The 27,359-nt window shown below is 34.3% G+C and overlaps 1 protein-coding gene across 4 annotated transcripts in view; it reads left to right on the forward strand.

Moving 5' to 3' along the window:
- The window catches only part of CHIC1 (cysteine rich hydrophobic domain 1), a 123,400-nt gene that overhangs the window by 9,888 nt on the left and 86,153 nt on the right, over window positions 1-27,359 (forward strand). For all 4 annotated transcript variants that reach the window (XM_003268978.3, XM_003268979.3, XM_030806849.1 and 1 more), the window contains exons 2-3: window positions 4,798-4,852; window positions 11,803-11,958. In XM_003268978.3, the coding sequence (XP_003269026.2) occupies window positions 4,798-4,852; window positions 11,803-11,958 (211 nt within the window). The remainder of the gene's footprint in view (window positions 1-4,797; window positions 4,853-11,802; window positions 11,959-27,359) is intronic.

Here is a 27,359-nt window from a genome sequence, read left to right on the forward strand (position 1 = left end):
TGTATTTCTCTAATGATTAGTGATGATGAGCATTTTTTCATATGTTTGTTGGCCACTATGTGTTTTTTTGAGAACTGTATATTCATGCCCTTTGCCCACTTTTTGATGGGGCTATTTGTTTATTGCTTATTGAATTATTTAAATTCCTAATAGATTCTGTATATTATACCTTGGTTGGTACATAGATCGTGGATATTTTCTCCCATTCTGTATGTTGTCTGTTTATTGATAATTTCTTTTCTGTGCAGAAGCTCTTTAGTTTAGCTAGGTCTTAATCAATTTTTGTTTTTGTTGCAGTTGCTTTTAAGGACTTAGTCATGAATCCTTTGCCAAGGCCAATGTTGAGAAGAGTGTTTCCCAGGTTTTCTTCTAGGATTTTTATAATTTGAAGTCTTACATTTAAGTACTTAATCCGTCTTGAGTTAATTCGTGTATATCATGACAGGTAGTGTTCCAGCTTAATTCTTCTGTATATGGCTGGCCAGTTATCCCAGCTCCATTTATTGAATAGAGGGGCCCTTCTCCATTACTCAGATTTATCAGTTTTGTCAAAGATCAGATGGTAGTAGGTGTGCAGCTTTATTTCTGTGGTCTATTCTGTTCCATTAGTCTATGTGTGTTTTTGTGCCAGTACCATGCTGTTTTGGTATAGTAGTATAGTTTGAAGTCAGGTAATATGATGCCTCTGGCTTTGTTATTTTTGCTTAGGATTGCTTTGGCTATTTAGGTCCTTTTTTGTTTCTATATAAATTGTAGAATAGTTGTTTCTAATTCTGTGAAGAATGATGTTTGTAGTTTGATAGGTATAGCATTGAATCTTTAGATTGCTTTGGGCAGTATGGCCATTTTTATGTTGTTGATTCTTCCAATCCGTAAGCATGAAATGTCTTTCCATTTGTTTCTGTCATCTCTGATTTCTTTCAGCAGTGTTTTATAGTTCTCCTTGTAGACATCTTTCACCTCCTTGGTTAGATATATTCCTAGGGTGTTTTTTTTTTTTTTGGCTATTGTAAATGTGATGCCATTCTTGATTTGGCTCTCAGCTTAAACGTTATTGGTGTATAGAAATTCTACTGACTTTTTACATTGATTTTATATCCTGAAACTTTACTGAAGTTTTTTCTTTATCAGTTCAAGGAGGCTTTTGGCAAGTCTTTAGGGTTTTCTAGGTATAGAATCATATTGTCTGCAAAAAGAGATCGTTTGACTTCTTCTTTTCCTGTTTGCATGCCTTTTTTTCTTTCTCTTGCCTGATTGCTCTGAGTAGTACTTGCAGTACTATGTTGAAAAGGAGTTGTGAGGTGGACATTTTTTTTCTTGTTCCAGTTCTCAAGGGGAATGGTTCCAGCTTTTGCCTGTTCGGTATGATGGTGGCTGTGCATTTCTTATACATAGCTCTTATTATTTTGAGTACATTCTTTTGATGTTTAGTTTGTTGATGGTTTTATCATGAAGGGACATTGAATTTTATCGAAAGCTTTTTCTGTGCCTATTAAGATGATAATTTTTTGTTTGTTTTTAATCCTGTTTATGTAGTAAATTACATTTATTGATTTGTGTATGTTGAACCAACCTTGCATCCCAGGAATAAAGGCTGTTTGATCGTGGTGAATTAACTTTTTGATGTGCTACTGGATTCGGATTGCTAGTATTTTGTTGAGGATGTTTGTGTCTATGTTCGTCAGGGATATTGGCCAGTAGTTTTCTTTTTTCCTTCTGTCTCTGCCAGCTTTTCCTATAAGGATGATGCTAGCTTCATAGGATGAGTTGGGAAGGAGTCCTTCCTTTTCAATTTTTTGGAATCGTTTCAGTGGGATTGGTACCAGCTCTTCTTTGCACATCTGATAGAATTTGGTTGTGAATCAGTATGGTCTTGAGCTTTTTTTGGTTGGTTGGTGTTTTATTTCTGATTCAATTTTGGAACTTGATATTGGTCTGTTTAGGGCTTCAAATCTTCCTGATTCAATCTTGGGAGCTTGTGTGTTTCCAGAATTTTACCCATTTCCTCTAGATTTTCTATTTTGTGTGCTAGGTGTTCATAATAGTTATACGAAGATTTTTTGTATTTCTGTGGGATAGGTTGTAATGTCATCTTTGTCATTTCTGATTGCATTTATTTGGATCTTCTCTCTTTTTTCTTTGTTATTCTAGCTAGCAGTCTGTAAATCTTGTTTATTCTTTGAATGAACCAACTTTTGTTTTCATTGATTCTTTGTATGGATATTTGGGTCTCAGACTTTATTCTGCTGGCTCTGGGGTTATTTTGTTCTTGTTTTCCTAGTTCCTCTAGGTCCTGCATAGAGTTTTAATCAGACATTGGATTCTTAACATTTCTTTAAAGTGACCCTACAACCAAGTGCCATAAATCAGTTAAACAGTACAGTAGTTTATTATTTGACAAACATTTTTCAACACTGATTAGATTTCATTATGCTACTAGGTATAATATAAAATAGCAAAATAACCCATAGTTCCTGTTTTCAAGGAACTTAATATAGCATAAAATAAGGATTTAGGGGGTCAACATTGGAGTTTTGGTTTCCCCCACTTAATACATGACTGTGGGCAAGTCATTTAATTTATTTTTTGAATTGTTTTCTGGATGTTAGCTTCTTTGTCTTTAAAATGGGGTTGACAATACTTCTCTTGAAGGCTTTTAAAGCGTAAAAGTAATGTAGAGTCATGTGTCACTTAACAATGGGGATACCTCCTGAGAAATGTATTGTCAGGCAATTTTATCATTGTGTGAACATCATAGAGTGTACTTACACAAACCTAGATAGTATAGCCTAGTACACACCTAAGCTATATGGTAAGCCTATTGCTCCTAGGCTACAAACCTGTACAGCATGTGACTATACTGATTACTATAGGCAATTGTAACACAATGGTAAGTATTTGGGTATCTAAACATAGAAAAAGTACAGAGAAAATATAATATAAAAGACAAAAAATGGTATACCTTTAATATGGCACTTACCATGAATAGATCTTGAAGGACCAGAAGTTGCTCTGTGTGAGTGAGTGAGTGGTAAGTGAATATGAAGGCCCAGGATATTACTGTATACTACTGTAGAATTTGTAAATACCATATACTTAGGCTACAGTAAATTTATTTTCAAATGCTATTCTTCGTTCAATAATAAATTAATCTTAGCTTACTGTAACTTTTTAATTTTATAAACTGTTCAATTTTTAGAAACTCATTGACTCTTTTGTAATAATACTTAGCTTAAAACACAAACGCGGCCGGGCGCGGTGGCTCACGCTTGTAATCCCAGCACTTTGGGAGGCCGAGGCGGGCGGATCACGAGGTCAGGAGATTGAGACCACGGTGAAACCCCGTCTCTACTAAAAATACAAAAAATTAGCCGGGCGTGGTGGCGGGCGCCTGTAGTCCCAGCTACTCGGAGAGGCTGAGGCAGGACAATGGCGTAGACCCGGGAGGCGGAGCTTGCAGTGAGCCGAGATTGCACCACTGCACTCCAGCCTGGGCGACAGAGTGAGACTCCGTCTCAAAAAAAAAAACAAAACACAAACGCATTGTACAGCTGTTCAAAAATATTTTCTTTATATCCTTATTCTATTAATTTTTTTTTTACTTTTTAAACTTTTTTGTTAAAATCTAAGACACAAACACACACATTAGCCTAGGTCTACACAGTCATTTGTTATTATCATCATGTATTATGTATTGTATGTAATTATATGTGCTATACTTTTCTATGGTGGCAAAGTAAGTTTGTTTATACCAGCATCACCACAAACGTGTGTAATGCATTGTACTACAATGTTATGAAGGCTATGACTATAACATTACAAGGGCTATGACAACACTAGGCAAAAATAGAAATTTTTCAACTCCATTATAATCTTATGGGACCACCATCAGATATGCCCTCTATCTTTGAAACATGTAGCATGTGACTATATTTACTTAGCACAGTGTCTAGCCCATGGTGAATACATAGTTATTGGTAGCTGTTACTGTTATTGCCCACCTCATATGGAGTTCTCAGTAAATGTTACTGTCTTTTCCTTTTTGCTTACAACCTATCCTCCACTAATGTAACATTGTAGTTAATATGAAATAGTATCATCTAACATTCAGGAAGTGACCTTTGTTATCCTTGAAATCAACAAGCAAGTGAGCAAAGCCTTATAAAATTCATTTTGACTTCTTAATGCAGATTTCACTGAGTGTACTGGAAAAGAGAGTTTTCAAGTCTGGGATCTGTTTTCTCAAAATTGGTTGAGCACAGACGTGAAAGCCATTCATAAGGATTAAACTTTATCTGAATAGCAACTGGTCACAAGTGGTCAAACTCTGTAGTTCCAAAGGCTGTATTAGTTGTGGAGGGGTAGTTTTTATTAGGAACATTTGCATACATGCACAAAAGTGGAAAGAATAGTATAATGAAATCCCACATAGTACCCATAATCCAGCTCCAACAGTTATCAACTAAAGTAGGTTTTAATGGAAACATCTCAGTTAAAAATGGACATTTCCAGCTCAATATGTGTTTCTCTAACTTACTATTTTTTGATCCTACATCATGGGTTGAGTTAGAATCCCACTTTAATGTTTGCTTTTTGTGAAGCTTTTTAAAAAAATATTAGTTTGGATTAATAATCAAAGATTTATTTTCTATAAATGTCATATAAAAAATTTTTCAGAGCACATTTTTAAATTAAAAGGCCAAAAGAAAAATGCATGGGTTTATAACTTTTTTTTTAAAAAAGGGAAGATTTAAGTATGCTGGGTAGAACATATTTTGTTCTGTCTTTGTTTTGAAGGTTTGGCTTGAGCAACAAGTTTGATGCTGAATTTCCCTCCGTTCTAACAGGGAAGGTAAGTGAGAATTTGCTTTGAACTTTTCAGTTCTAAAGCACTGTTTTATGGCTTACTCATTGTTATGACAAATGCTTTGAATCATTGTTAATGAAGTCAAGTAATAGGAGGTCTCAGTAGTTGGAAGCTGTGTTTATAGTGTTTGAAAGCTGTTGCCATGGCTACCAACCTCTGACCAGTTATTTTGTTCATTGTCCATTAATGCCAGCCATTATTTATTTGTCCGTTCAGCTTTTTCACTTTTGCATTTTTTTTTCTGAGCATAGGTAGCTATAATTGTTTTTATTTGAGTCATTAATTTCCAGTGTTTTTAAAGTTTTTTTTTAAATGTATCACTCTATTAATTTTTAAAGTACCATGTGGTATGATTTGTTATACATGAAAATAGTTAAATTTTTGATTAGTTGTTTTTCTGAGTTTTAGATAGTTGGAGTTAGTAAGATTGGACTCACTGTAATAAATTAGTACCTTTCTATTCCCTGGTTCCTCTACATTGAGTAGTATTTCCTAGTAAATTCAAAGATTTACTAGGATTCAAAACTATAAATTTAAAGACCTAATGCTCAGCCTGATTACTATAGTTGATAATATTTTATTATATACTGGAAATTTGCTGAGAGTAGATTTCAGGTGTTCTTATCACAAAATAACAAAAAGGTGACTGTGAGGAGATGGATATGCTAATGTGTTTGACTAGTAATTATTTTACTGTGTATATGTACATCAAAACATCATGTTGTACACCTTAAATGTATAGAATTTTAAAAAAGAAACTATATTTGGAAGATCATCTTAGGACAATAATGTGAACTTTCTGTGCCCAAAGGAGAAGGCTCTGCCTAAGGCAAAAAGTTATTTACATATGTTTGTTACTTGAGGAAGTGTAGAACAGGAGAGAAAAACCATTATATTACAGAATACTCAATCATTGCCAAATGGTTAATAGTTGAATGCTTGGATAGCTAAAAAGATGATTAGGGGTTAAAGGAAGTTAACTTTTTGTATTTTGGAGCCTTTAAATTCAATATATTTAATTTTAGTACTAGAATAATGGTATTTGTCAGTATAGATTTTGGTCATGTTCTAAAATTATCTCATTATCTAACAGGCTTTTTATTCTATTGTAGTCCCAATTATTCTCATATTGTTGGTGAGAAAAGCAAAATGAAAATCAGTGTGTTTAGTATGTATAATAAATTGGAGAAATAAGCCCATTAATGAATGTATTTTTACATAAAGAAATTCTAGAGAGATACACATGAAACTAATAAAAGTTATTACCTTTGATGGGAGAAGAGGAATGTGATGGATGGAGGCAAGGGTAAGGATGAGACTTTTCTGAATATCTTTTAGTATTGCTTTCATTTTTAAATCATGTGACTATATTACCTTTTGAACTTTAATTTTTTCTTAATTCAATGTCCCTTGTTCTAAACTCTTTGAAAACCAGATAAGATGCTTCTACTGATATTTGCTTCTTTTTGTCATGCATTTTCCAACTATGTACTCTTTTTGCCTTTGGCCTAATCACGATCTTCCCCCCAACCTCTTTGCGGGGTAGACAGCGCACCTATTTCTTTTTTCAAGGAATATCTTTGAAATCATAAGAAATTCTGTTTAATTTAACCCTGCAAGGTATGCTATACTTTATTTGCCTCATTTTCCCCTTGAAAAATGGGAGGTAGCTTGAGACAGAATATAGTAGTTAAAACAAGCTTTGCAGTCAAATCTGGGTTGGAATCCAGATTATGTCACTTACTGTGTGGCCTTGGGCAAGTCACTTCTCTGAGCCTCAGTTCTTATGTGAAAAATAGAGATGATGCTGATAGTTACCTCACTTTTTGATTTAAGAGCTAAATGAGAGAGCATATATAAAATTCCTAGTATTTTGTCATGTACTTATTAGCTTCCCAATGTTAGTTTGTAGTTGCAGTTGACTATTCTTCATCATTGTATTGTAGTTTCACCCTGGTTGCTTTTCATTCTACTCACTGGCTTTCAATTTTTCATTGATTTTGCAAATTTTCTTCATCTAATTCTAAGAGAATATATTATTATTCTCTGGCCTCACCACTAACTTGTTCTGTTGACTCTTGACCTTTTCTGTCTCTCCTGAGGTATAATATCAAATCATTCCACAGAATACTAAACAGGTGATCATAGTTCCTGGCTAAGTTAGCCTTAGAAAATATGTGGCCATTTAACATTTTAAGACACAAAAAACCCTTTGGTGTGAGATTTTGGCTCACTCTTTAGTATGTTCTACCTTCCTATCCTGATCAATTGGAGTAATTTACCAATTGAAGCGGCAGCCTAGACTTAGATTTGTTTTATATGAATTAATCATAAATGCTTTTTCAAATGAATAAAGTAGCTATGGAAATATATCTTGAATAATAATGTATTTTTGTAGAAAGATGGCAAATTCATTATTAAAATTAAAGAGAATGTGAATTATAAGAACTTCAGTAAAAAACTTATTCTTCATGTTTCCTTTGATGCTGCTGCATGTGTTGTAGGTGTAGTTATATCCAACTTTACCATTGGCTTTGAAATACAGGTCCAAGAAATTCTAGAAATCAATAATCAAAAAAAAAGTCAGTGTATAAAATTCCCAGGCATACAAATTATCCATTTTCAAAATTGGCCAATTTTATATGCTCAAGGAATCTTCAGAATATCTTTTCACACCTTCTCATTTCTTTACAAGCCTTCTGAAACTAAAAATTCCAGTGGCCCCAAAGGTAGTAGACTGTTTTAAACTAGAGGAGTAAGAATAATAAGCTGCTTTTGGTATGCACTCACACAAACCTAAATTATCTGGATATGAGCTGCTCATAAAGATATCCATTCTTTTCAAGTGATTGTTTTTGTAGCACATTATCATAATGACTTGAGTATTTATTTAAGCGTACATTATGTATAGTGTACAAAATTTATCATGTGTTGGATAAGGCATAAATTATAACTGTGATATTTTTCTTAGCATGTGTTTGGTGACGGGAAAAACACTAAAAGGAATTCTGAAGATCTGATTTAAAAGTCACATGGTGGTAACATTAGCTTTATTCATTTTCTCGTTAATGAGATAATTTTTCTCCAACAGGCACTTTCATTTGTTTAGGTTCCTTTGCATTATCAAAATGCTTCTCAGATAACTGGAGAGAAAACGCAAACATAATTAATGTATATCTGAGGAAAAAAATAAAAGAAAAAAAGGTCTAAATTCCAGACTTAAGAGCTCTTACATTAAAATATTTAAAAATGAATAACTGTGATAGCTAAAGTAGAAAAAAATCTACTTTTTACGAAATCAGTCGTCCAATATGAATGTGATTCTAAATAGCTTTTATGCCTGCCTGAGCTAAGCAAAATTGCAGAGGGAAGTCTGAAAACCTAAAAAAACCATTTTGACAAGCTCTGTGGCTCAACATTAATTTTTTGCTTCTTATATGTTAATACTTTTAATGTAAACAAAAAGATAACCTTTTATATTAAGTGCAGAAAAGATTGTTTTCCCTATTTCATATCGAACAGGTGTATACACACAGATTCTAGTGACCAGAAAATGAAAGAACTACAGAAATTTAGAAAAGAAAGTAAAGCTTTTGGCCCTCAGCTTGAAACAATTAAACTGTGTTATGGGGAGACTAGTGTGCAGTGTTTGGGGATTGTAAGCAATAAAAATCGACCTTTACTATTGTGATACAGTATGACAGCTGATTGATAGGGTTGTGTTCCCATGATTGAAGAAGGCAGATCAGTCCTGCTGGGGTTTGCTTAGAGTTTCTTCTGTTTACAGAGTCTCTTGCATCCTGTTATAAAATATTATGACCCTTTTCCCCACCTTTATGGTGTGGTTTTCTTTTTTAATTCCAAGAAAGCCAAAAGAAATGAAATGTTTCTTTACAACCTACTGTTCAGCTAGAAAGTAAGGGTCTTCTGCTGTCTAACCTTCATTGCTAGAGACACTCAATTATCTGAAAGTAAATGAGTAAAATGTTAACTCTGATTCTACACAGTTAACTGAACATTTATTTCACGTTGTTTAAAATTGAGTTAACTAATTCTCACTTTTATGTCTTTAGCTCTGTTTTATGACTTTTACTGTTACTCAAATACAGATTTCTTTCAAAGACAATCCTGGCCTCCTTTTAAAGTCAAAATGCAGATTTTTATTGTTTGAAACTCTAGTAAAAGCTTTTCTTTTCAATATATTTGTCTTATGACCTCAAAAAAATTTGAATTCTCAGTTTTAGTAACTTGAATATTTTAGTTTTTAATTCGTCTATGGTAAGAAAATAGAAATTGAGACTATTATATGTTAAAAAGAAGAAAGTGTTGGCAGGAAAGAAGGAAAATGACCACATTTTTAGGTAATGTTTTTGTTTTCAACTCCAGAAGCATATAATAAAAGGCAAATTTTATAACAAATTTTATATACCTCAACATACAATTTATTTTATTCACAATGTTTGAAATAAAAAGCCATTTTCTCTTCCCTGTTTTATTCCCTAGCTTTTGTCTCCCTCAGTCTTCTAACACTATTCATCCCTGGTAGAAGTGGAGCTTTCTTTTCTAAGGCTACTTATAAACAATTTTTTTTTCTTTTGGACTGACTCATTTCTGCACCTTTTAGTTTTATTTTTTTTTCATCTGTGTTTGTACTTACTTTTTAAATAAAAATGTAATTTCCAATTATAAGCATTTAAATTTGTAAATGGACAGATTTAATAATTTTATGATTTGCATGAGTTTATACCAAAATTGACCATATTTAAAAAATATGTTAGCTATTCTGGATACATAATTTAAAGAGAGTTGACAGTAATGTAATATTACAGATTAAAACTAAATATGTACATATTTTTTCTTTATTTTAACTTCTATTTGGTTGCTCAATGATTTCCTAGGAGAAAAGAAGTTGAATATTGCTGTCGGAGAGGTAAATCTTAAGATAGAAACTTGGTACCTTGTTTTTAGAAAGAGGAGCTTGATTTTTTCTTTTTTTTTTTTTGCTGAAGAATTAAAGAGCATTGAATCTGCATTTAACATGCAGCAGATTATAAACAAATTATCCTTTTGTTTATAATATAGTGTATAGGAAAACTATGGAATATTAATAGTTACTTGAGTAAACCCATTGCCTTCAGGTGAGACTTCATGCAGAAGAGAGCTGTTTTTCTTTCTCCAAACCTTCTCAGAGACATGATTTATGGACTTTCTTTTTCAAAGCATTTCAGGCAGGCGGTTACTTCCAAGGATTAATTTACATTTTCTGTGAAGTATTATAAAACAAAGATTATTATTCTCATTTTATCAGTGGGAAACTGAAACAGAAAAATTAAATGATTTTGCCTAGGATTTTTCATAGCTAATAAGTAACTATAATTCAAGTCTCTCAATCTGTTTTTCAATGTTTTTAGTTTGTCTTAGTTTAATGTGCTTAGTGTACTCTTGTGCACTAAGTTTGTTAGTGTTTTCTAATTTCAATTATAAGGCAAGGCTCTCTGAATTTGTTTTCATATTTACTTAGAAATTTTGCCATTTAATTGGAATTCTTTGCACCCAGTGATTGTCTTTACATCGTGTTGCTGACAGTCTAGATGGAGAATGAAATTAGTTTACTTCCTCTGTGTAAACAAAGTTTTGAGCCTTATAATTTCACAACTATTGTTTGTTAACCTATTAGTAAGAAAATCAGATTCATGGGCTAAGCAATTAACCTTATTGAGTGACATGAACAATTCTAATAAAGCTTCTAATAAAGCTTATATACTTAATGTTTAGCTTACTTTAGTGCTGAATTCTGTGATCATGTATTTTTATAACATTTGCTAATAGGTATATGTTTTGTAGTGTTGATTCTAAGACATCTCTATTAAGAGACAAAAATGTAATAAATTGATTCCTCGAGTACAATTTTTATTTGGAATAGTAGTAGTAAAGCTCTATATTTTTTATTCCTAACCTGCTAATGCGGTTTTTATTTTATAATACTTTACTTTTCCTAACAGTTGCATAATTTTTGCTTTTATAGCCAGATGCTGAGAGTTCTTTCGTAAACTTTATAGTCTGACAGCTTTCTAAATGAAAGGGAATCATTTTTGTAATCCAGAAATGTGATTTCACTGAAAGCAAACTATTTTTAGTATACATTTGAATTGTATAACCTTCCAGCAGAATTTTTGTTATAAATCTAATTATTCCAGTCATGTGCATGCCTTTGAACTGACTTTGTCCTTGTTTACAGAGAAGCACAAGCAGCCACTTCCAGGAATGGAGGTAGTAACTAGAAATATTAAACTTATGTATTTAAAGACCTTTCAACTTTGAAAATTTACAGCAGTTATGAATCCATTTTATACTGAATATTAACAGGCTGTTTTGAATGCAATCACTAGGCACTGTCTTTTGTTAGTGTAACTAACAGTGGCTAATGTTAAAATTGTTATATTGCAAATTTGCCAGGGAATAAAGGTTTGAGAGTTGCCTTTTTTCAAAGTAATCCAGGAGTATTGCCAAGGTCTAATTTTAATTGCATTTTCTCTAGTAGTATTTGGGTTTTTTATTGTTGTGTTATGCTTCTAGTCTTACCCAGCTTTTACTCAGAATGACTAGAGACTATCAATTATACTGCCTTGATAATGAGAATATTTGGTAAGAAAACGGCTTGAAAGTTATCCTTTTCCGTCAATTTTATTGCAGTCATTTTATTGGTGGTCATTTCAGAAGACTGTTTTTCAACATCAGGCTAAGTTCTATGAACATGAAATTATATTGTTGTGCTTTTCAACGTCATCCTAGAGTGTATGAACATATTTATGGGGAATATATCTATTTAGATATTTGTGATTCCTTAAATTATTTGTAATAAACGTTTTTCTTAGATTTGGAGATAAATAGTGAAAAGCTGCCCACAAACTGTTAAAGATTGTACGCTCTTGTAGGTGGCCCCAGAAGAATTTAAAACCAGCATTGGCCGTGTGAATGCATGTTTGAAAAAGGCTCTCCCGGTCAATGTGAAATGGCTGCTGTGTGGTTGTCTCTGCTGCTGTTGCACACTGGGTTGCAGCCTATGGCCTGTTATTTGTCTCAACAAAAGAGTGAGTAACTGTTTTGTTGTATAATAATAATAATAACTAACATTTATGGAGAACTTACTATGTGCTATGAACTCTTTTCAAGTACTTTACACAATTTAGTTAATTCTTGTAACAATGCTATCTTTATTTTAGAGATAAGGAAACTTGGGGACAGGCACATTGTTATTTGTCCAACTTTTATCAACACTTTACCATTTAATATGGGTTCCCATCATTTCACATAAAAGCAGTATAAGTTAAATACTAAGTAATTATAAATGTAAGTGGGCTACTTATTCTTTTTAAAATACCTGATGCTGTGACTTAAGGTATTTCCAAGTTATAGGTATAAAGGAGAGCTTCTGATCTGAAGAAAGGCAAAAGTGAGAGTAACCTACAAAGTTTGCAGGGCAAATCCTTAGTTTTAAACATGTTACAATAACATGCTAGCATAGCGTTACTACTTATGTCATGGATTTAAGAGTACTTCTTAATCTTGTCTTCTTTAAAATTTCACATTAGTTTTTGTGAATTTTTTCCTCTGGTGGGAAGATGCCTTTAAAATATTTTAATTGAAGCCAATGAGGAAAATTAATTCATTTTACCTAAAGTTTTTTTCCTAGTACTGTATGAATGATTTCATTTAAACTTTTAAATAATAAGTAGCCAATGAAGTCAGATTCAAAATTATAGTGCCTTGTGGAAGAATCATTAGTGATGCAGTTATTTCATTAAAGCCAAAAATATTCCCAAGAAGTACTCATTATTTTTTTATCTCCATTCTTTTCCTGCCTGGTTTAATGTTTACTTCAAAAAGACAAATAATGAAATATTGCCAACTCTATGACTTTTTGAATGGAAAAGTTAAGCATTTTATTGAGTCTGTTGGTAATCACAAGTAGGTCAGAGCTTCACTTTAAATATTGCTTAGTCTATTGTTTGTCAAAGCAGGTACGGTATTCTCAAATGGTTTTCTATAAATAAAAAAAGCTGACAGCATAAATTCCTTTTCTTAATTGTCATATCTTACTTTTAAAAGTCACAATCAATAACTCCTATCCATCCCTATTATTTTAAAAGCCTCAGTATGAATTAATCATGTTTGAATTTCCCATCATGTAAATACAGCTAATCTCAATTACTTAAGAACAGATTTTTTTTTTTTTTTGGTTTCTGTATTATCCAGGACTCCCTTTTTCTGATGACCTGTTTACACTTTGTCTATTTGTTAATACGTTCACCAGAAGGCCTGAAATAAGGAGAAACATTTTTTTTCAATCATTTGATTTTACTATCAATACTTTGAATAGAATATTCAATGGAAACTAAGATAATACTGATGCTGTGATCTCTCCTATCTTCCATTACTTTGGATAATTAAAAGCTCATAGTGAAGTTGAGGCATCAGTATATTCTGGTTCGCAAATCTGTCAGTTTAAAAAATTTATTTAATATAGATTTGCAAATTGTCATCCATGAGCCAAATCCAGCCCACTCTGTTTTTAAACATTTTAATCAGTTTACCAACATTTAAACATTGTAATATTTAAAATAAAATTCATGATATCCAGCTCTTGTAAAATCTAAAGATCTGGCGATACCAGGCCCACATGGCTGTCATGTCAGCAGTTGGCTCTGAGTGGTGGCTGCTTCCTTTAAGTAGAACATACATTCTCTGGTTCATCTTAGAAACCACCCATAGTTTACATTATCTGCCTTGCTCTGTAAGCATTATAGTTCACGGCCTCTGATTTTGTATGTGCCATGTTGTCAACACTATACTAGACAGCAAAACATTAAGAACATGCTGGTAACCTTGTGCAAGTCACTGTTCTTTCTGTAGCCTCAAGTTTTCTCACCTGTAAAATCAGGACACTACTAGTTACTTTTAACATGGTTTTATGATGAAATTTAAAGCAACTCAAAGATTTTTGTCTACATGAAGAAATATATAATTTTCTGATCTGTAAAATAAGTTGAATAGACTATAATAGTTTAATTGGAAGTATGATTCACATTCATATAGTTCAAATCCCTTATTTTACAGGTGTGGACATAAATCCAGAGAGTGAAGTGACTTTCTCAGAGTCACACGGCAAATAGCACAGCCACAAAAATAATCCTTACTTTATTTTGTGTTTGTTTTTGTCTTTAATACTGCATTCTCTTGACTACATCATGTTTCTTACATCAAATTGACTAGTCCTGAGACAAGAAATGTTCGCGTAAGTTGTATAATAAACAGCCCACTGAATTTTAATTCTTTAGCAGTGGATAGAAAACTTTTTCTTAAAGAACCAAATAGTAAATATTTTAGCCTTTGTGAGCCAGAGGTCTCTGTCGCAACCACTCAACTGTGGCATTGTCACATGTAAACAGCCATAACCATATGTAAATGAGTGAGCATTACTGTGTTCTCATAAAACTTTATTTACAAAAACAGACAGCAAGCCAGATCTGGCCTATGGGCTGTTGTTTGGCACCTTGCTCTAGCCATCTCTAATTGGGTATCTAGCTTTATGGAAGTCATATCTCTGTTTGCTCACAAAATAAAATGGAAATAATAATGAAGATGCTATGTTAGCCAATTATTGAAAATGTTTCCAGGAAAAGAATTTTTATGTAGGTAGTCTGCCTTATAATTTTTTTTGGCAGTATAATTCATGGGAATTTTCTCTAGCAAATTAGGTGATAAAGAAATATAGGTCAGAGTGCCTTGAGTTCCCCCTAATCTCTCTTGGCTCTGGTGGGATTTCACAGCTACATGATACATGAAATGAGGCTTTTCATTTACCTGTTCTTCTATCTACCACTGAACCAACTGTGATATCATAGTCAATTTCAGCCCCAGTCATGCTATCACTCAAAATTTGAAATTACTTTTATCCTTTCCTTTTTTGCTTTAATACTCATTAAATTGAGAGAGATGGTCAGAGGAAAGGACTACTTTCTGACTCATGACATGAATATGATGTTTTAGGAGATAGAGGTTATAATTCAGTGTCCTGTTTGATTCTGTGTTTTTGTAGCTAATTATAAAAAGAAGGAAAAGCATATGATAGAAACAAATGCCCCATCCATACATTATGCCATTTGGAAAAGAAATCAGTCTTTGCAATGAGAGACAAATAGTTCTGCCAAAAATTAAGCAAATTACGTGTAATCTATGTATAATTTAGGCCTTTCATAAAATATGTTTTGTGCTCTTGGGCAAAGATAACATGCATAAAGCGAGTGCATAGAGTATTATAACTTGGTCATAGACTGCCTTTTCCTTACTATCTTTGAACCTTTTAATTTATGTGTCAGCCTTGAGTCATTTGAGCCATATATAAGAAAATGATGTTTATGGCATATTAATACTAAAAGCTGATAAGTTTGCTTCCTTTTTTGTTAGCTTTACTGGCTAATTGTGTTGAATGTAGGATTGTATCTGCTCTGCAGAAGTACAGTGATTGGTATTAAGCTAACTTTGATACTTTTCTGGTCAGCTTGAGAGTCAGCCATCTGGTTTTAAAAAAAATTTATTGGGAAATAATTTACAGAACATAAAGTTAACTCATATTAAGAGAATAATTCATTGAATATTAATGTACTTACAGAGTTGTGTAACTATCACCATAATCTAATTTTAGAACATTTCCATCATCCTAAGAGTAAACCTTGTGACCACTTTTAGTCACTCCCAATTTCCCTCCAATCCTCCCAGCCCTATACAACCAGTGATCTACTTTCTCTCTTATGTTTGCATTTTTGAACATTTTATACGATATGTACTCCTTCATGGCTTTTAAAACTGAGCATAATGGTTTTTGTGGAAAAATACACATGACATAGAATTTGCATTTTTAACCACTTTAAAGTGTATAATTCAGTGGCATTAACTACATTGACAGTGTTATGCAACCATCCACTATCTAGTTTCAGAAATTTTTTATCACCTGCAAGGAAAATCTCATATACATTAAGCAGTCATTTCTCATTTTCCTTCTCCTCAGTTAGGAAGTTAAAAAGTGTTTCTCTCTTTTCTGCATTTTACAAAAGTTTAAGAAGGATTGGTATTCTTCTTTTAAACATTTGGGAGAATTTCCTTTCTTTTGGGCATAACAGTGACACCATCTGATCTTGAGATTTTTTTTCTTGGTAGGTTTTTGATTACACATTCAATATTTACTTGTTATAGGTCTATTCAGATTTTCTATTTCTACTTGAGTCAATTCAAGGAGTTTGTTCATTTCATCTATGTTGTCTAGTTTGTTGGCCTACAATTATTTTTAGTATTCATTTGTAATTTTTTTCTAAATTACTGTAAGAGTGATATGTAATGTCCCTATTTTCATTTCTGATTCTAGTCATCTCAGTCTTCTTTTTTTTTTCTTAATCCTTGTAGCTGAAAGTTGGTCAAATTTCAAAGAAAAAACTTTTGGTCTTGTTCATTTTTTCTGTTGTTCTATTCTGTATTTCATTTCTCTCCACTCTATTTTTTCCTTTCTTCTGCTATGTTTGGGTTTAGTTTGCTCTTTTTAGTTCCATAAGGTCTAAATTCAGGTTATTGATTTGAGATCATTCTTCTTTCTTAATGTAGGCATTTACTGTCCTCAGTTTTCTTCAAAACATTGCTTACTCACATTCTGAGATACTGGGGGTTGTGATTTCAGTGTTTGAATTTTGAGGGAATATAATTCAGCCCATAACACATAAGGAAGGACTTCCACTATTTTGCTATTTGTTTTCCATGTCGTATGTTTTTTGTTCCTCAATTCCTTCATTACTTATTTATTTTATGTTTAATTGAGTTTTTTAGTGTACTGTATACCTTATTTCCTTTTCTGTATCTTTTTAAGTTATTTTCTTAGTTGTTACAATTAACATCTTAAACTTATAACACACTAGTTTGAATTAATATCACCTTAGCTTTAATAGTATGTAAGTTCTACTGCTATATATATCCATACCTCCCCTTTTATGTTGTTGTTATCACAAATTATATGTTATATATTGTGTGTCCATTAACAGATTTATGATTATCATTTTGTCTTTTAATCATATGGGAAAGAGTTCCAACCCAAAAATACAATATTGTCTTTTAAATATATTTGGGCAGTTACCTGTACCAGTGCTCTTTATCACATGCCTCAAGTTATTGTCTAGTGTCCTTTCATTTCAGCCTAAGGCTCTCTCTTTAGAATTTATTAAAAAGCTGTCCTAATAGTGATGAACTCCCTCAGCCCTTGGTTGTCTGGGAATTTCTTCATTTCTTTTTTTTTTTTTTTTTGAAGGCTAATTTTGCTCAGTATAGAGTCTTTGGTTGACAGAGTTTGCTTGTTTGTTTTGTAATTTCTGCACTTTAAATACTATATTCCATCCCACTGCCTCTGACCTTCATGGTTTCTGATGTGAAATTAACTGTTAATCTTATAGAGAATCTCTTGTACTTAACAAGTCACTTCTTTCTTACTGCTTTCAAGATTTTCCTCTTTGTTTTTTACTTTCAACAGTTTAATTATACTTTATCTTGGTATGGTTCACTTTGAGTTTATCCTACTTGGAATTTATTTGGCTTCTTGGAATGTTTTTTTTCCTGTGTGCAGTTTCAAATTAATATCTGGTGTCACTTGACATGAGCCTGAAGAACTTCTTTTAATGTTTCACATAAGCTGGGTCTGCAGGCCACAGACACTCTCAGTTTTCATTTAGGAATGTCTTTATTTTGTCTTCACTTTTTAATATGCAATTTTTAATTAATAGATTTTTAAAAACAATTTTAGGTTTACAGAAAAAAAAATGAGCAAAAAGCACAGATTCCATAAACCCCCTCATCCAATACCAATTTCCCCTACTATTGAGATCTTACATTAGTGTGGTACAATTGTTACAATTGATGAGCCAATATTGATATCTTATAATTAACTAAAGTCCATGGTTTACATTAGGCTTCACTCTTTGTGTTCTACATCCTATGGATTTTGGCAAGTGTATAATGATATGTAGCCATCATCACAGTATCGTACAGAAAAGCAGTTTCACTGCCCTAAAACTCCATTATGCTACACCTATTTCATCCCACCCGCATATCCTGAGCAATCACCTAACTTTTTATTGTCTCCATAGGTTTGCCTTTTCCAGAATGTCACATAAGTTGAAATTATATAGAATATATTCATATTGGCTTCTTTCACTTACCAATATGCATTTAAGGTTCCTCCATGTCTTTTTCTGGCTTGATAGCTCATTTCTTTTTATCACTGAATAATATTGCAGTTTTGGGATTTGCCACAGTTTATCTGTTCACCTATTGAAGGGTTTCTTGGTTGCTTCCAAGGTTTCGCAATCATAAATAAGACTGTTATAAACATTCAAGTACAGGTTTTCGAGTGGGCAGTTTTGAACTCATTTGATGATTGCTGGATCATATGGTAAGACTATGTTTAGTTTTGTAAGAAACTGCCAAACTATCTTGCAAAGTCACTGTGCCATTTTGTATTCCCACCAGCAATGAGTAAGACTTCCTGTTGTTCTACATCTTCATCAACGTTTGGTGTTGTCAGTATTGTGGATTTTGGCCAATCTAAAACGTAGGTAGTGATATCTCACTGTTGCTTTAATTTCTAATTCTGCATAGTCATAGATATTGAGCAGCTTTTCAAGCTTATTTTCCTTCTATGTATCTTCTTTGAAGAGGTTTCTGATCAGGCCTATGACCCCCCTTTTTTTAATGGCACGGGTACGGGATGGTTCCTGAAGGAAAAGAGGGCTTAGTGGCCTCCAAATTCCCTCACCCACCAATTTCTGGAGGAGACTCTAGTGGGGTGAGGACTGAGGAGCCTATGCACACTTTTTCATTGGGTTGTTTATGTTATTATTGTTGAGTTGTTAAAGAGTTATTTGTATACTTTGGATACCAGTTTTCTACAAAGTATGTGTTTTGCAAATATTTTCTCTCAGCCTGTGGTTTGTCTTTTTACTCTCCTAATAGTATATTTTGTAGAGTGGAACATTTTAATTTTAATGAATTTCAACTTATTAATGTTTTCTTTTATGCATCTTGCTTTCTGGTGTTGTATGTAAGAATTCATTGCCAAACCCACGGTCACCTAGATTTTATGTTATATTCTAGGAATTTTAAGAGTTTGACATTTGTGAAAGGTGTAAGGTATGTGAATACATTCAGTTTTCCTTGCATGTTGATGTCCAGTTGTACCAGCACCATCTGTTGAAAAGACAACAATTTCCTTGAATTGCCTTTTTGTCAGAGGTCTATTTCTGGCTTCTCTATTCTGTTCCATTGAATAGCTAATCATTTCTTTCACCAATTCCACACTCTCTTGATTACTGTAGCTTTATAGTAAGTCATGAGGTCAAGTAGTATCAGTCCTCTTTGTTCTCCTTAAATACTGTGTTGACTATTATGGATCTTTTACTTTTCCATATAAACTTTAGAATCATTTTTTCAATAATCACAAAATATTGTGATTTTGTATTCTGAAACTTTACTGAAGTTTTTTTTTAATCAGTTCAAGGAGCCTTTTGGCAGAGTCTTTTGGGTTTTTCTAGGTATAGAATAATACCATCAGCAAAAAGAGGTAGTTTCACTTTTTAACCTATTTATGTGCCTTTTATTTTTTTGTCTTGACTGATTGCTCTGTCTAGGACTTCCAGTACTGTGTGGAATAGGAGTGGTGGGAGTGAGTATCCTTTTCTTGTTCCAGCTCTCAAAAACGCTGGGGAAATGGTTCCAGCTTTTGCCTGTTCTATATGATGTTAGCTATGGATTTGCCATAGATGGCTCTTAACTATTTTGAGATATATTTCTTTGATGGCTAGTTTGTTAAGGGTTTTTATGAAGTGAAATTGGGTTTTATCAAAAGCTTTTTCTGTGTCTGTTGACATGATTATATGGTCTTTGTTTTTCGTCCTGTTTATGTGGTGTATCACATTTATTGATTCGCATATGTTGAACCAACCTTGCATCCTAGGATTAAAGCCTACTTGATTGTGGAGAATTAATTTTTTGATGTGCTGCTGGATTCAGATTGCTAGTATTTGTTGGGGATTTTTGTGTCTATGTTCATCAGGGATATTGGCCTGAAGTTTTTTTTCACTGTGTCTTTGCCATATTTTGGTATCAGGATGATGCTGGCTTCATAGGAAGAATTAAGGAGGAGTCTCCTCTATTTTTTGGAATAATTTTAGTATGATTGGTACTAGCTCTTCTTCGTACTTCTGGTAGAATTCATCTGTGAATCCATCTGGTTTAGGGTTTTTCTTCATTGGTAGGTTTTTAATTGCTGTTTCAATTTTGGAACATGTTATTGTTCTGTTCAGGGTTTCCATTTTTTTTTTCCTGATTCAATCTTGGGAGCCTGTGTGTTTGCAGCAATTTATTCATTTCCTCTAGATTTTCTAATTAGTATGCATAGAGGTGTTCATAATAGTGTCTGAGGATCTTTTATATTTCTGTGAGATTGGTTGTAATGTCTCATCATTTCTCATTGTGCTTATTTGGATCATCTCTCATTTTTCTTTGTTAATTTAGCTATCAATCTGCAGATCTTGTTTATCCCTTCAAAAAACCAACTTTTGGTTTCATTGACCCTTTGTATGGATTTTGGGGTCTCAGTTCCTTTCAGTGCTCCTCTGATTTTTTATTTCTTCTGCTAGCTTTATTAGTTTGTTTTTGTTTTTCTAGTTCTTCTAGGTGCAATGTTAGATTGATAATTTGAGATCCTTCTAAGTTTTGAATGTAGGCATTTGGCACTGTAAACTTTCCTCTTCACGCTGCTTTTGCTGCATCCTAGAGATTTTGTGTTTTGTGGATGATTGTCTTGTATAGTATCATGGAGAGGTTCTCTGAATTTCTTGAATTTGCATGTCGACCTCTAGCAAGATTAGGGAAATGTTCATGGACTATATCCTCAAATATGTTTTCCATGTTGCTTACTCTGTCTCCTTCTGTCTCAGGAGTCCTAATGTGTCATAGGTTTGGTCTATCTACATAATTCCCTATTTCTCAGAGACTTTATTCCTTTTTTATAATTCTGTTTTCTTTAGTTTTGCCTGACTGGCTTGATTGAAAAGGCCAGTCTTCAATCTCTGAAACTCTTTCTTGAGTTTGATCTAATCTTGTTAATGCTTCTAATTTTATGTTGAAATTCCTATAGTGAATTTTTCAATTCCAGAAGTTCAGTTTGGTGCTTTTTTAATATGGTCATTTCATCTTTCAATTTTTGGATCATTTTACTGGCTTCCTTGGATTGGACTTCAACTTTCTTTTGAATCTCTTTGAATTTCTTTGCCATCCGATTCTGAATTCTATGTCATTTCAGACATTTCAAACTGTTTAGGATCCATTTCTGGGGACATAGTGCGATCATTGTTAGATAAGTAAACACTGACTTTTTTAATTTCTGGAGTTATTGCATTGATTTTTTTTTTTTCTGCTCTGGGGGTTCTTGTGTTTCTCATTTTGAAATTGCTATTATTTGGATGGGACTTTTTTATTTTATAGGTTTTTTTTTTTTCCTCTTGAAGGTTTGACTGGCGAATGTTGTGTACAGGTGCTTTCCTTTGTTTTGTTTTGTTTTGTTGAGTCGGAGTCTCGCCCAGTCACCCAGGCTGGAATACAAAGGCATGATCTCAGCTCACTGCAATCTCTGCCTCCTGGGTTCAAGCAATTCTTCTGCCTCAGCCTCTCGAGTAGCTGGGATTACAGGCACCTGCTATCATGCCCAGCTAATTTTTGTATTTGTGTAGAGATGGGGTTTCACGATGTTGCCCAGGCTGGTCTTGAACTCCTGACCTCGGGTGATCCGCCCGCTTTCTTTTTGAGTGCTTTCAGAGGGCCATGGTTCTGTATGGGTTCCTTAGTTTTCTGCATTGGATTTCATAAGCATTGCATGCTGAAGAAATTTATTTTTGTTTGCTGCTATGATTCAGGTTGCAATCCAGTAGATAGAGTTTAAATGTAAGCGCCAGCAGATAGGATTTTACTCAGTAGTGTGCCTCTTTTGTATTTCAATGCATATGCATTTCAAGTACACAACTTGGAGGCCTCAGTTACATTTATACTGTTGTGGAACCATTACCAATACCTATTTCCAATTTTTTTCATTACCCCAAATAGGAACTCTATAGCCATTAAGTAATAACTTCTCAATTCTTCCTTTCTTCATACTCTGCTAACTTCTAATCTACTTTCTGTCTCTACAAATTTGCCTATTCTAGATACCTCATATAAGTGAAATAATGCCATATTTTTTCTTTTAGATTCAGCTTATTTCACATACCATAAAGTCTTTGGAGTTAATCCATATCATATTTCAGAATTTCATTCCCTTTTATGGCTTAATAGCATTCTGTTTTGTGTAAATATCATAGTTTTGTCTATCCACTTATTTATTGATGGACACTTGAGTTGTTTCCACCTTTTGGCTGTTGGGAATAATGCTGTGGTAAACATTACTATACAAGTGCCTGTTTGAGTCTTTGATTTCAATTCCTTTGGGTATATATCTAGGAAAATTGCTGGTCATATGGCAATTGTTTAGCTTTTTGAGGAACCACCAAAATCTTTCCTTTTTTTATTATATTTAAGTTCTGGGATACATGTGTAGAACATGTAGGTGTGTTACATAGCTATACATGTGCCATGGTGGTTTGCTGCACCCATCAACCCATCATCTACATTAGGTATTTGTCCTAATGCTATCCTTCCCCTTTACCCCCACCCTCCGACAGGCCCTGGTGTGTGATGTACCCCTCCCTGTGCCCATATGTTCTCATTGTTCAACTCTCACTTATAAGTGAGAACATGCAGTGTTTGGTTTTCTGTTCCTGTGTTAGTTTGCTGAGAATGATGGTTTCCAGCTTCACCCATGTCTCTGCAAAGGACATGAACTCATTCTTTTTTTATGGCTGCATAGTATTCCATGGTGTATATGTACCACATTTTCTTTATCCAGTCTAATATTGATGGACATTTGGGTTGGTTTTAAGTCTTTGCTATAGTGACTAGTGCTGCAGTAAACATACATGTGCATGTGTCTTTGTAGTAGAATGATTTATAATTCTTTTGATATATACCCAGTAATGGGATTGCTGGGTCAAATGGTATTTCTAGTTCTAGATCCTTGAGGAATTGCCACACTGTCTTCCACAATGGTTGAACTGATTTACGCTCCCACCATCAGTGTAAAAGTGTTCCTATTTCTGGACATCCTCTTCAGCATCTTTTGTTTCCTGACTTTTTAATGATCGCCATTCTAACTGGAGTGAGATGGTATCTCATTGTGGTTTTGATTTGCATTTCTCTAATGAACAGTAATTACGAGCTTTTTTTCATATGTTTCTTCTTTTGAGAAATGTCTGTTCATATCCTTTGCCCACTGTTTGATGGAGTTGCTTTTTTTCTTGCAAATTTGTTTAAGTTCCTTGTAGATTCTGGATATTAGCTCTTTGTCCGATGGATACATTGCAAAAATTTTCTCCCGTTCTGTAGGTTCCCTGTTCACTCTGATGATAGTTAAACTTCTTAAGCTGATAAGCAACTTCAGCAAAGTCTCAGGATACAAAATCAATGTGCAAAAATCACAAGCATTCCTATACACCAATAATAGACAAACAGAGAGCCAAATCATGAGCAAACTCCCATTCACAATTGCTACACAGGGAATAAAATACCTAGGAATACAACTTACAAGGGACGTGAAGGACCTCTTTAGTGAGAGCTACAAACCACTCCTCAAGGAAATGGGAGAGGACACAAACAAATGGAAAAACATTCCATGGTCATAGATAAGAAGAATTAATATTGTGAAAATAGCCATACTGCCCAAAGTAATTTATAGATTCAATGATATCCCCATCAAGCTACCATTGACTTTCTTCACAGAATTAGAAAAAACTACTTTAAATTTCATATAGAACTTAAAAAGAGCCCGTATAGCCAAGACAGTCCTAAGGAAAAAGAACAAAGCTGGAGGCATCACACTATCTGACTTCAAACTATACCACAAGGCTTCAGTAACCAAAGCAGTTTGGTACTAGTACCAAAACAGATATATAGGCCAATGGAACAGAACAGAGGCCTCAGAAATAACACCACACACCTACAATCTCCTGATCTTTGACAAACTTGCCAAAAACAAGCAATAGGGAAGGGATACCCTATTTAATAAATGGTGTTGAGAAAACTGGCTAGCCATCTGCAGAAAACTGAAACTGGACTCCTTCCTTACACCTTATACAAACATTAACTACAGATGTATTAAAGATTTAAATGTAAGATCTGAAACCATAAAACCCTAGAAGAAAACTTAGGCAATACCATTCAGGACATAGGCATGGACAAAGACTTCATGACCAAAATACCAAAAGCAATTGCAACAAAAGCCAAAATTGAAAAATGGGATGTAATTAAACTAAAGAGCTTCTGTACACCACAGTCTTTTCCATGGGAGCTGTATCATTTTACATTCCTACCAGCAATGCGAAGAGTTCAGATTTATGCAGATCCTCATCAATGTGTGTTATTTTCCATTTTATTTATAACAGCCACCCGAATGAGCATAAAATGGTGCCTCATTGTGATTTTAATATACATTTCCCTCATGATTAGTGATATTTAGTGTCTTTTCATTTGCTTGTTGAACATTTGTATATCTTCTTTGAAGAGATGTCTGTTCACATCCTTTGTCCATTTTCTCTCTAGGTTGTTTATTTGTTCTTAAGTTGTGGGTGTTTTTATATAATCTTGTTAATCTCTTATCAAATATATAATTTACAAATAATTTCTACTGTTCTGTGGTTTGTCTTTTCACTCTCTTAATAGTGCCATGTGATGCATAAAATTGTTGATTTTGATGAAGTCCCATTAAACTATTTTTCTTTTCTTGCCTGGGCTTAGGCATTATATCTTAAAAAATATATATTTTTATATATAAAACTTATAATTTTATATACACACACACACACACACACATATATATACACACACACTATAAGTGTTGGGATACATGTGCAGAATGTGCAGGTTTGTTACATAGGTATACACATGCCGTGGTGGATTGGTGCATCCAGCAACCTGTCATCTACATTAGGTATTTCTCCTAATGCTATCCCTCCCCTAGCCCCCCACCTCCTGACAGACCCTGGTGTGTGATGTTCCCCTCCCTGTGTCCATGTGTTCTCATTGTTCAGCTCCCACTTATGAGTGAGAACATGCAGTGTTTGGTTTTCTGTTCCTGTGTTAGTTTGCTGAGAATGATGGTTTCCAGCTTGATCCAGGTCCCTGCAAAGAACATGAACTTATCCTTTTTTATGGCTGCATAGTATTCCATGGTATATATGTGCCACATTTTCTTTATCCAGAGTATCATTCATGGGCATTTGGGTTGGTTCCAAGTCTTTGCTATTGTGAATAGTGCTGCAGTAAACATTCATGTGCATGTGTCTTTATAGGAGAATGATTTAGAAACCACTGGGCGTATACCCAGTAATGGGATCGCTGGGTCAAATGGTATTTCTGGTTCTAGATCGTTGGGCAATTTCCACACCGTCTTCCATAATGGTTTAACTAATTTACACTCTCCATCCTCTCCAGCATCTGTTGTTTCCTGACTTTTTAATGATTACCATTCTAACTGGCATGAGATGGTATCTCATTGTGGTTTTGATTTGTGTTTCTCTAATGACCAGTGATGATGAACTTTTTTTCATGTTTGTTGGCTGCATAAATGTCTTCTTTTGAAAAGTGTCTGTTCATATCCTTCACCCACTTTTTGATGGGCTTGTTTTTTTTCTTGTAAATTTGTTTAAGTTTCTTGTAGATTCTGGAGATTAGCCCTTTTTCAGATGGATAGATTGCAACAATTTTCTCCCAATCTGTAGGTTGCCTGTTCACTCTGATGATAGTTTCTTTTGCTGTGCAGAAGCTCAATTAGATCTCATTTGTCTATTTTGGCTTTTGTTGCCATTGGTTTTGGTGTTTCAGTCATGAAGTCTTTGCCCATGCCTATCTCCTGAATGTTATCACCTAGGTTTTCTTATGGGGTTTTTATGGTTTTAGGTCTTCCATTTAAGTCTTTAATCCATCTCGAGTTAATTTTGTATAAGGTGTAAGGAAGGGGTTCAGTTTCAGTTTTCTGCTTATGGCTAGCCAGTTTTCCCAGCACCATTTATTAAATAGGGAATCCTTTCCCCATTGCTTGTTTCTGGAAGGTTTGTCAAAGATCAGATGGTTGTAGATGTGTGGTGTTACTTCTAAGGCTTCTGTTCTGTTCCATTGGTCTATATATCTGTTTTGGTATTAGTACAATGCTGTTTTGGTTACTATAGCCTTGTAGTATAGTTTGAAGTCAGATAGCGTGATGCCTCCAGCTTTGTTTTTGCTTAGGATTGTCTTGGGTATATGGGCTGTTTTTTGATTTGATATGAAATTTAAAGTAGTTTTTTCTACTTCTGTGAAGAATGTTAATGGTAGCTTGATAGGGATATCATTGAATCTATAAATTACTTTGGGCAGTATGGCCATTTTCACGATATTGATTCTTCCTATTTATGAGCATGGAATGTTTTTCCATTTGTTTTTGTCCTCTCTTGAGCAGTCGTTTGTAGTTCTTCTTGAAGAGGTCCTTCACGTCCCTTGTAAGTTGTATTCCTAGGTATTTTTTTTTTTTTTAGCAACATTAGTTTCTTTTTTATTATTTTTTTTTTGCACACAAAACAATAAACATTTTCTAAAAATACATACAAACAAAAAGATGCATATCAAACACATTAGGAAGGTTGCACATGGGAAGATGGGGAATAGAAATGGGGGGTGGGAATTAAAGAAAATAAATGAGAGAGGGACTTTGTATGGATCAATGATAATAACTCAATCCTCTATTTGACAAAGAAGAAGGAGAAGGAAGAGGAAGAAAAAGAAAGTGGGATAAAGGATCAGAAAGGGAGGAAAATAGAAAAAATTAGAGTATGACTCCAGGGTAGACCTGTTTTGTTGTTGCGGGGTTGGTTGGTTGGTTTGTCTGTTGTATTTTTCATATGTTTCGCCATGTTGGCCAGGCTGGTCTCGAACTCCTAGCCTCAAGTGATCAACACGCCTCGGCCTCCCAGAGTGCTGGGACTACAGGCATGAGCCACCACGTCCAGCCCCCACATTGCGTCTGGCCTCCGTGGTAGACCTCCCAGACGGGGCGGCCAGGCAGAGGCGCTCCCCACATCCCAGACGTGGGGGCCGGGCAGAGGCGCTCCTTACTTCCCAGACGGGGCGGCCGGGCAGAGGCGCTCCTCACTTCCCAGACGGGGTGGCCAGGCAGAGGCGTTCCTCACATCCCAGATGGGGCGGCCGGGCAGAGGCGCTCCTCACATCCCAGACGGGGCGGCCCGGCAGAGGTGCTCCTCGCATCCCAGACGGGGTGGCC

This window comes from Nomascus leucogenys, chromosome X, assembly GCF_006542625.1.
Source record: "Nomascus leucogenys isolate Asia chromosome X, Asia_NLE_v1, whole genome shotgun sequence".
Lineage (NCBI taxonomy): Eukaryota > Metazoa > Chordata > Mammalia > Primates > Hylobatidae > Nomascus > Nomascus leucogenys.